This window comes from Ammospiza caudacuta, chromosome 2, assembly GCF_027887145.1.
Source record: "Ammospiza caudacuta isolate bAmmCau1 chromosome 2, bAmmCau1.pri, whole genome shotgun sequence".
In the NCBI taxonomy this organism is placed as follows: domain Eukaryota; kingdom Metazoa; phylum Chordata; class Aves; order Passeriformes; family Passerellidae; genus Ammospiza; species Ammospiza caudacuta.
The window spans coordinates 94,738,790-94,750,147 of record NC_080594.1 but is presented as its reverse complement, the minus strand read 5'-3'; the positions used below and the strand labels follow the sequence as shown (position 1 = coordinate 94,750,147).

At 41.3% G+C, this 11,358-nt stretch overlaps 1 protein-coding gene across 1 annotated transcript in view; it reads left to right on the top strand.

The window, feature by feature from the left end:
* Nucleotides 1-4,373: 4,373 nt before the first annotated feature.
* Nucleotides 4,374-11,358, top strand: part of TMEM255B (transmembrane protein 255B) — a 69,626-nt gene continuing 62,641 nt past the window's right edge. Inside the window, exon 1 of the mRNA XM_058800327.1 lies at nucleotides 4,374-4,431. Within this exon, the coding sequence (XP_058656310.1) occupies nucleotides 4,374-4,431 (58 nt within the window). The remainder of the gene's footprint in view (nucleotides 4,432-11,358) is intronic.

The window sequence follows — 11,358 nt, the reverse complement described above, 5'->3', positions numbered from 1 at the left end:
CTGGGCTTCAAAAAACTTAATTTGAAGGACAGTATAATTCACTGTGCTATCAAAGGAATTTTTTAAGTGCTAGGAAAAATAATTAATCAAACTTTATGTTAACTACTTAGAAGTGTAATCAAAATGATGCCTGTTATAAAAATTTCATTAGTACATCTGCATTACAGATTGATTTATTCTTTTGGTGATGGCATAGTTTTGAAATTTAAGAGGCATTTTCCAGAGGAGTTTCCTCATGCATTCCACAAAATTGATGATCTGTTCCTGTTTGGACTGGTGTAAATACCTCTATGTAGACATTTCTACATTGTTTTTTTTCTTCAGTCATGCTTCTGATGTGCTATTGTTAGTACCTGTCAAACACACCTTTATTAACCATGTTGCAGAGGTACATATACAGCTTATATAAACTTAGGCTCTATCAGTATGACAATATTTCAAAATACTTCAGGTACTTCAATATTTCAAGTACTTCTCTGAAAACCTTTTCTTTACTTCAGTTTTTAGAGATTTGTTGTCTTGATAAGGCTATGAGCTACAGCTCAAGAATGATCTCCAGTACATTATCCACACTTTTCATTATCTAGCTTTGTTAACAAATAAATTACACAATGTCTTTTGGTATCATGTAGCGATTGTTTGATTGATGCTTTGTTGGGGTGTTTTTGTAAGGGCCATGTACCTGTCCTCAGGAATATTCTCCTATGACTTTAAATATACCTGACATTTAACTTGACTTTTATCTTGCTCTTTTCGGTTTGCCTCTTGTTCCCATTGGGGTATCCCATGTCTTCACACAGCACACATGGAGATCCTTGCCACACATGCTGTGGATGCTTAAAGTTTATAGAATTCAAAAACTGACTGCAAAAATTAGTAGGTGAAAAGTGTACTGAAGGCAATTAAAGAATTTAAACCTGCTTTTGACAAACATATACGATGAATGAATGTGTCATTTACTTATTTCTGATGCCTCTTAACAATGCTGTAAATAGCTTTACCTTTTCAAGTCCCTTTTAAAGAAGCCAGGCAGAGTCTTTTAAATCTTGTGTTAATAAAACCCACCATGGATACTGACTGGCACCAGAAACAGCATTTTTGAAGAGAATTCCCCAGAAACTGTCTTTTAATAGCCATATTTTAGTCAAATATTCAGTGGCCATTTATCTCAACCTCAGGGCTATTTCTGTTGCTCCTTTCACTTCCTGCATGCTGCTTTCCCTTATGCTGCTCAGCTGAACTAATGCAATGTACTTCTCAAGGGACTGTACCACTAACCATGCCAATAAATACTATTTATATACTATGAACCAAGGAAATTTACTTATGGTGTTAGACTTAAAATTCAAATTTATTTTGAAAAAGAATTGTTTTGAATGTGGAGTGACCCACACTGGAGATATTCAAGAACTGTTTGGATACAATCCTGTGCAATGTGTTCTAAAATGATCCTGCTGGAGCAGGGGGGTTGGACCAGGTGATCCACTGTGGTCCCTTCCAACCTGTGATTCTATGAATATTGCCCAGTCATTTTGCATCACCTTTAAAGAAAGATGTGGCCCACAGAGTGTGATGACACAGAGGCTAGAGGGAAGCAAAGGGAATGTCTGTTAGCCTAGAAAACATGACCTGAAAAGAAAGATCAAACAGATTGATCATGTTCAAAATAAAGAAGAAAATACTTCAGGAACACACAGGATTGAAATCTCATGAGTGACCAACCTCATTTCCAAAGAATGCACTACCACAGAGTGATGACCTGTAGGAAAAAAGGCAAAAATCCTTCAAACCTGCAGTGTGCCACAATAAAGCAGGAGAGGAAATCAAGGACATGCTGGAGGCCTTCAGGCTTAGTGACAAATATGTCACAAACACACATACCCTGTACCTGATGGTCACCCATACTTGCAGCTGTCCTCTCCATGTTAAGATTTTTCCTCGAAAGGACCCCATTAATGTGTAGACATCCAGACAGATTTGCTTCACTGCAATGCTTTTGCCTGAGGAATCACCTTACCAAACATCTTGGTAGTCTGACATGATCTAGCTTTGATGAACCATCATGTAGCTGACGTCATTTTTCACTTACCTCTAAGAATTTTCTCAGTCAAAGTAACAGGGCATGGAGTTGCTTTCCTGTTCTTCAGCAGTGTCCAATAACAATGCTTCAACCCAAACTTCACTGATTTATCCAAAGTGTTGCTCAGGACTTTACAAGACAGATACCAATTTTTTCAACTTTTGGGTTGTGATTTTCCAGGACTTGCCACAAGAAACAGCCTAACTTATGCTAACACCATCTTTTAGATTATCTTGCTTACTTTATTCTCTCTGTAAATACTCTCACCTTAATTTGTTCTTTTCATTGAAAACTGAGGCAATGTATTTATTCAATATTTGGAACAGCCTTCATCTCATCCCTGACATTTATCCACCACATATCTTGATTCTTTGAATAATTTCTATTTGTGTAGTTGAAGAATTCTTTGCTATCTGTTATCCTTTTCTTTGCAACATCTGGTTCAGCTAGATTTGTATCCATTTTTTTTTCTCTGATCCTGCAATTTCCAACCCAGCAAACTGTACTTCTATTTCCTGTAGGTCCATTCATTTTCAGATAGTTACTTATCCACTAGCTCCACAATGACTCTTGATCTATTCCAACCTCTTTTATGGGATGTAAATGCTATACAGGATATTCCATTTTGGATTTAAAGTAAGTCCATGATTCTTCCATGCTCAAATGCTAGGTCCATGCAGCCTCATCAATAATTTTTCATAGTTTCTTAATGTTTTCCCTCTGATATCCAAGACTGTAGGATATTTTTGTAGATCTGTTCTTGGCTCTTGAGAAAGTTGCAGTAAATAATGTTAGTCATTCATCAAAGACTATTTTCTATGATCAAATTATTTTTAAAGGATTTATAATATCTTTATATTTTACTGAAAATAATTTTAGAACAGCTTCCCTTTAGGCTGTTGAGTCTGAACAGCGAATGCTGGTAAATAAAAGGTTTATTGCCCATCAGACCCAATAATAAATGCTGTGTATGGTCTTTGTTTTGCATCTGTCTAGGGAATTGAAGTCTTCCCCAACCTTGCTGTTATTTACTGCTGATGAAAACTTCTATTCATAGCCATCCCCAAACCCAAGAGTCTTTACCAGATTTTGGGACGTTTGTATCACTCTCATCCACTACCACTTTCAAACAAATTTGTTATTTTCACCATTACCATCTCTGTTTTCTCAATCTATTACTTCATTAATTTCTATTAAAAACTAGTAATTAATAGTACAAATATTACCTCTACCCTATTTTTTCTCCTTTCTTCTACCTCTTCAGGTTAGAGGATGCAAAGAGAAAAAAGTGGATTTGTGTTTGGCCTTAGCTCCTGGCTTACTTATCTTTATACACTACAGGAGTAGTACCTGAGAAAGCTGTCTCTTTTCATCTAACAGCTTGGGGAAATCTGCCAAAGACTGAAGAACTTAAATACATATGTGTACATATACATTTAGAAGTTGGAACAGAAGAAAAACAATAATGTTAAGTAGAGTTGTGCCTTTTGCAAGGGGGAGAACACAACATAAGCAAAGCACTTGGCAGCCTATCAAAAGCACTTTTCACAAAAAAAAAATTATGTTCTCTGCTATAGGGAAATCAGGCAAAAGGAACAGCGGACATCAAAACAGCACAATGCCTTTGGCTATTTCTTCTCAGTTGTTGCTAGACTCTTGCAGGCAGAAGTCACACAACCCTGCAGTAAGTAGCACTAGAAACAACAGCTGGCAGTTCCTGGGCAAGATCCTGACAAGAGTCAGAATCTGCAGAAGGAATAAAAACTGAGGCAGTGAGGTTGAGAAATTGATAGACACCATGTAAGAAAAAGAACAACTCTGTTCTCTTGACTACTGACATTTCCTGTCTTAGCCTACACCTGCCTTAACCCATGTCACTGAGATGCCAGCTTTAGTAATTTACTCAGTATTTTTGATGCTGTTGAATTTTATTTCTGATTTTTATATAGAAATATATTTTTTCAAGTGAAGAAGAAAGCTGAAAGGACAGTTTGGGACAATTCTGATCTCTACCAGGTGTCAAGAAGAAATCCAGACGTGCCGCCAACGCTGAGACACGGGTAGGACATATAATGAATGAAGCAGCTGACGGCTGCAGAAGCCGGGTCCGTGCTTCCCCCGAGGGCCGGCTGGGTCGGGCTGGGCGGCCGGGTCCCCCCGCGGCGGCGGCAGCGCCGCTCGCTCCGCCCCGGCCGCAACCCCAGCCCGGCCCCGCCGCGCCCCGCGGGGCGGACCCGCCGCGCCCCGGGCAGCGCCAGCGCGGAGCCGAGCGGAGGGAGCGCCCCGGGAGAGGATGGTCCCGCCGCCCGGCCCCGCCGTGCCGGGCCCGCTGGCCGTGCTGGACCCCACAGGTGAGCCCCGGGGTACGGCGGGGCTGGACGGCCGGGCTGCCCCGGGCTCGGCGCCGCTGCCCCGGCACGGGACGGAAGGGACGGGACGGGGGCTGTGCCCGGGCTGAGCCCCGCAGAGCGGCGGTGCAGGGGGGCTCAGCCCGAGATCCCGGCGCCGTGCGCGCTGCCGCTCATCCGCTCGTGTTTAAAAATACCGGCTCTTCTTCAGAGCTTTCAGTGCGCTGGGCGAATCCCTCTGCTGGAGGTTGAACGTTCGGAGGAATAGCTTGGTACGGGACGCGGACGGGAAATTGATGCGGGAGCCGTCGTGCTGGCCGCTGGAGCAGGCGGCGGTGCCCGCAGGTGCGGGGCTGGGGACAGGTGTTGGGTTTGTGCCCGTCCTCCTGGTTCTGCTAATTGTATGGCTTGTGTTTACAGCGTACGTCCTGAAATACAAACACATAGGCAAAAGAAAGGTCAAGTATTTCCTTATTCCAGCGGAATTTGTTAAAGTTTAGAAAATACAGAACTTACTGCTGGCAATCACTCTGTGTAACATTTGAAAGGATAAGCAGAGACTTTGCTATGCACTTAACAGCTAAGTGAAAAATGTACCAGATCTTAATTTTTGTCTTAAACTTGGAAGAAAAATTATGTTGGTGTTGAAAATGTGGCCGTGGAAGAAGTGCTGTAACTTAAAAACATTTTCAGGTAGTCATGAGAAAAAGAAGAATCTGTATGCCAGCTTTAAACTAGTGATTAGCTGCTCATTAAATTATTTATTGGTGAAACAATTGCTGCCAGACAATGAGGTCATAGTGATACTGCATGGTATCACTTACTATAGCCATACTACATAGTGTATCAGGGCTTGTGGGATTGCTTTTTCATTTTGTTCACTATGGATATTTTGTAGTAGAATTGTAAACTGTTTCCCATGGTCTTGACTATATAATGCACTTGTAGAAGCTTACTCAACAAATTAATGAAAAAGGTAAGAGATGAGCCTGATAAAAGCTTCTGTCTTGTGGCTTGAAATGAATGCTGTTGCATCTGGTTTAATTAGTTCAGCACTCTGGACAAGTCAAGCATTTAATCAGAAAAGGGAAAGTAATCACCAGCAGCAGGTGTGAGCATGTCTTTTAAGCATCTCAATCCGTCACATTTAATTTTGGGACGCAATGTAGGATTAATTCAATTTCACTGGCATGAAACAGTTTTTAAAATACACAAAACTGTAGCTGAGAGAGAGATGGCACTGAAGTGAATGTTGCAGCAATTAAAAATTTATAATCTAGCTCCAAAAATCTCCTCAAAATTTTCTTAATAGCAGCAAAACAGCGGATACATTTGGTACTAAGGTTTGGCTGTGGTGAATTTCCACTTAAATTATCTTTTTCTGTGAGCTTAATGCCACTCTCTGAAATATGTCATAATTTTTAGTAGTATCCATTACCTAATAAAAATGCAGTATTTTTTTTTCCTGTTACAAAAGTTTCCTTCTTTTTCTCATGGTAAGATGCTAATAAACATTGGTCTGGGGCATTACTTGAAAGAAATGTTTCCATTTTGATCACCATAACTAGACCAAAGAAGCAGGTATGGAATTATATAGTGCCAATATTCAGCAAATGTGATTATAATCCCAGCTAACTGCTATGTCCTACAGCGACTTTTTTCCTCACCAAAAATTATGCCACACTTTTTAACTTTATGATGTCTGAAGATAGATTTTAAAAGAAGTAGTGAAGTTAGCAAGGTATAGTTTCTTTGGTCTAAATGTAGACTTTTTAAAGTTTAGTAGCAGATTGTATGGAGGTTTTCCAAGGTGGAGAGATGCTGTTTCATTCTATTCTTTCCTTCCCTTGGCCCCTGGACACATTCTGTGCCATGGGCATGTTTCATCATTAATTAATTCATTGCCCTCTTAAACTCACTCTTTGCTTTGTTCAAATCTAGACCCTCCTATTCATGATTAGACCCACCGCTTGGCAATCTCACACATACCCTCCCCACAAAACCATTTATTTTTCCGTTGTCTTCCTATAAATTTAATTTAATCCCCACCCATTGCAAACAGAGCATTGTAATACAATTTTGTTTTCTGGCAGAACAGGCAGAAGTTTTTTCTGAGTGCAGCAGAGTGTGGACGCTTTTTCTTTTTGCTCTCTGGAGGGTGGTGTCAATTTCCCTCCTGACAGGCCTTTCTCTGTCCCAGGGAGGCAGCAGTCTGGTGTCTCCCTGCCTTGTCCTGGTGGTGTTTTCTCATCTTCCACTGTGGAAGCAGTGCTCAAGCAGATACTTTTCCTGAGAGATGTTTAGTGAGCAAAGCAGAGAGTGTTTCTGTGACTGTTCCTTTTTGTGCACAGTTTAGGTCTGCACCAGGCAAAGCACAAGCCTGTCATGTGGAAGTTCTGTTACCTCTCTAATTTATCTGTAGTGCCTATTGCTGCAGTTAATACTGCAAAAATCTCAGTGCCCAAGGCTCAGTCAATACTTCACTGGCCAAAACTGCTGAAGAACATTGCCAATAGATGTTAATAACATATTCACACCCTCTATTGACCCCAGCCTCAAGCTAATGCTACTAGGGATAGGAGAAGGTTTCTTGCTACAATCTTGGTTTTTGGTATGCTAAATATAAGAACTTAAAGTTATAATTAAATTGCATTAAGGTCCAGACTAGGAGCTTAATAATATTCATACCAATCATTGCTAAAGAAGTTGAAGGTAATAAATGTCAAAATTATTCTGAGAGTTACTTCAGTACTAAAAAATTGGAAAGCGAATAGCCTCCATTAACTGTTTCCTGCACTCCAGGAACACTGGTGTTGGGAGAAAATTCAGGCTACGAATATTGACTGCAGTATTTCCTCTGCTCTTAATTTAACTGCTGTTCTTGTGTATGGCCAGCCTTCAGTCCAAGCCTTGCCACAGAGTGTCAGGGAAGAAGGCTGGGCCAGGCACGCTGCCTGAGCTGGAGACAGGGCTCCTGAGTCTGGCTTGGGGCTTTCGCTGGCAGGTACATGAAAAACAGACCCAAATAAACTGCATGGCAGCTGCCACAAACAGCAGTAAACAAAGGCTTGAAACATCTTGGGAGCCAACATGACTGAAATTGCAAAAGGAAGCCTTTTAATTGTGGGAACCCTTTGCAGCAGTAACTTCTGAAGATATTAAGCGGCTTTGCAAATATTGCATTGGCCTCCCAGTGTGCTGGTGGCTTATATGCATGTAATTATCCATACTTTGATGGAGCAAAGATTTTTATTGTTGTGACTGTTACTTTTTTTTAAGATTTTCTAAGCTATCTGATATTGACATTCTTGCAGTGAATTTTCTTACACACTTTCTATAAATAACTCATTGTTTTGCATTCTTTTATGGAGGAAGAGAGAGTTGATAGACTGTTGGTTTGACCAGTGTCATTGGAGAGGTGTTACTGTCACCCTTCAATCTGCTGTCTCTTTTAGAAAACTATAAATGTTAGAGTTAGAAAAGAAACTTCTTTTTTTTCTTCACTTTGAGAACAGCAGTGTGAGCTTGGGTTCTTTCGTGTCCTATAGTGACATGTGACTAATAAAAATGAAACAGCCATTATAAAAACCAATTTAGGCTGATTTCTATCCATCTTCTCTGAGCATGTGGAAGTCTTTGAGAAAAAGAATAAGACATGTGCCAGCCTCTTCTCCAGAAAGGGCCTTTCTGTGCTCCTGCACATAAGTCATCTCTCCTAAGGGTGGAGTTCATAGCTAATGATGTGGTTATTTATCAGAGTTTCCTAGACTATGAAAAGGGGAGATACAATTGGATATTTGCCTCTATTTTGAGATGCAGATGGTAAAAGATCAATAAATATGAGGGTTGAAGAGTATTGCATTCATAAATTTCTTCTGGCATGTGTAAATTTCAGTGTCAAAATGTAGTTCATACCAAAAAATGTCCCTACAAATAATGACATCTTTTTCTATTCTGTCTCACTAAATCCACATCAGATTTTTTTCCAATTACAAATAAGAGCATGCTTTTCCTTAGACATTTTCCAGGAATTCAGGGCGATAAAACTCATGTATTTCATTATTCATAATCAGAACTCAGGAGGATGGGTTGGACCCATAGTTTATCTCCATCCAGTTTTATCAACCTTTGCTAGTACAGGTGCTACTATGAGAAAACTTGGCTCCTCAGGCACTTTTCAGTGGTTTCAAGAAGGCTTGGCTGAGGAGCATGTCCCCCACTGGCTTTGGGAAGGTTTGTGTTCCTATGTCCCTTTAGAGTATGTCTACATTGCAGCTGCAGGTTCATATCAGAGGATATGAGCCCACATAACCCAACCCACTTCCAGTCTGGCTGTCTTGACTATCATAAAAACATAGAAGAATTCAGGTAGGAAGGTACCTCAGCTGCAATTCCAGCCTCCTGCTCAAAGCTGGGTTAACTATGAAGTCAGGCCAGGTTGCTCAGTGCTTTTTCTGCTTGAATCCTGAAAACCTCCAAAGCTGGAGAGGGCACAAGTTATTTGGGAACTTGTTCCAGTATTTGACCATCCTAATGTTGATTTTTTTTCCTCCTTATACCCAGTCTGAAACACTTTTTTGTGTTTCAGTTTGTCTGCTGTCTTTTTCCTCCCGCTGTGCACCATGATGAAAAGTCTGAGTCTGTTCTCTTGACAACAACCCAAAGGAATTGGAAGGCTGCAACTAGCCCTGCCAAAAGTCGTCTCATCTTCAGTCTGAGCAAGCCCCATTCCCTCAGCCTCTTCTCATACAGAGAGAGCCAGCCCCTGACCTTCTTTGCAGTTCTCTGATGAATTCATTGCAGTTAATTTATGTATTTCCCTATACTGAGGGCCCAAAACTGAGTGCAATATTGTGTCATCTAAAAAGTTCTGAATGGATGGGTGTAGTTGCTCCTCTGATCCACTAATGATGCTCCTGTTTGTACAGGATTCTGTTGCCAGGGCACACTGCTGGTTCACGATCAGCTCATCATCTACCAATACCCCCAGGTCCTTTCCTGCAGAGCTGCTTTGCAGCCCTGCAGTCCCTGACCTGCATCATTGCAATGCACTGTTCCTTCCTTTGCTCACAACTTGGCATCATGTTAAAAACCTTGCTAGAATTTAGGCAAAAGACATCCAATGCTCCTCAAGTCCAGTCTTTTTGCCATAGCTGGCGCCTGGGCTGGTCAGACATGACTTGGCTCTGGTAAATCCATCCTGAGTGTTGCCAATCACCTTTTCCTTCTGTGCCCCGAAATGTTTGAGAAAACTTATTCCACCTTTTTGGTCCCAGCATCCCAGGAACCAAGGTGATGTTGGTTGGTTTATAATTCCCTGAATCTTCATTTTGGCCTTTTTAAAAACAGGTAGAGCATTTGCCTTTCTTCAGCTTTGGGGATTCTTTAATCTCCATGACTTTTCAAAGATGGTAAGGTATGGCAAGGGCATCAAATATTATATACAATCTGGAAGATATGTTGAATGAATCATTTTAATCTGTAGGAATGACAGCTGATTTGGGGAGCTGCACATCTGAAATCTACATTTCCCTCTTGGCCATGTGAACCGTCTTCTCTGAAAGAACCGTCTTCAACTCAACACACTTGGTGAAAAACTGGTTGCTAACAAAGAACCTCTCTGCTTCCATGTGCCCAGTGACCCTCCATGGATTAACAGGGAATTGCCAGAGGAAGATAGCAGAGACACAGGCTGGAGGAGAGGTGTTGGGCAAGTCTTAGGAATTAATTTTTTATCATTACCATGAAAACTTTGTACATGCAGGTGAAAGAGACTATTGTAACTTCAATAGATGGTATTTGTCTTTAGGAAAGTGGTTTGTATTTCATACTAAAAGACTGGAATAATTTTGACTCATTGTTCTACTGGAGAAATGTCAGCAAACACAACTTGTTATTATATATTCATTTTTTTCCTGACTGAAATTATTTGACTTGGTTTGCAAACATCACTAATCTAGTCTGGCTTTTGAACTATGAACATTTAACTGAGTTATGTGACTATAAAATGGCCACAAAACTCAAGTGACTCATTGCAAATGGCTTTGGCTTTCATTTTGTTTTTCCTGCATTTCCCTTGCTTTTGCTTCCAGCAGTGCCCCCAGAGCCTGACCCACACTATCCTACCTTCCCCTCTCACCTCCTGCTACCTGCTGAGGGCTGCTGCCTGCAGGCTTCAGTGAACATCACAGTCCCTGCCTTCTCCTGAGGCTGGGCAGTCAGGCAGCTTCCTGAGAACACAGGGGACAGAGACTGGCCCTGCTGTGGCCAGGCTGTGCTTTCTCAGGAGCTCCATCCTGCCCAGGTGCAGTGTACCATGACATCGCATGGCCCAGTGCTACAGGGTGATCCTGCACACTCCACAGTGAGAACACCAAAAATGGGGACCACAGTTTGATCCACTTGGGTGTCTTTTGTTAGTTAGAGTCATGTATTAATGGCTTTTTTAGTCATACACAAGTCTGTGCTGTGGGCTGGGGCCCTGGTGTGAGTAACCTCTGGCTACAGCTCAGATCTGCCTCTGGATAACCAGGTTAAGTGCCTTGGAGCAGGCTGCAAGCTGGAGGTGAGTGTGCTGGTTTTCACTTTGGGGTATCTGGACCCAAATCCCAGTGAGACTGAAAGGATTTCACTGAGCAGCCTCTGCTGGAATATTCTCATGTATCATTACCTGATAAACTGTTACAGCTTTGCTTCAAGGATACATATTTCTTACCCCAGTAAACATGAAGAGCACATTCATTTTCATGATAGCATGCAGACCGCCTGCTAATCTTGTTTAAAATATTAATTTTTAAGTTCAGGCCAGATAGAGTCAAATTGGCACTTCACACAGGTAAGAATTTAAGGCCTGCAAGATCTCACCAACGTGAGCAACAATTAAAAATGTTACTGAAGACAAGGCATAATTATCATTGTTATCATCATAAT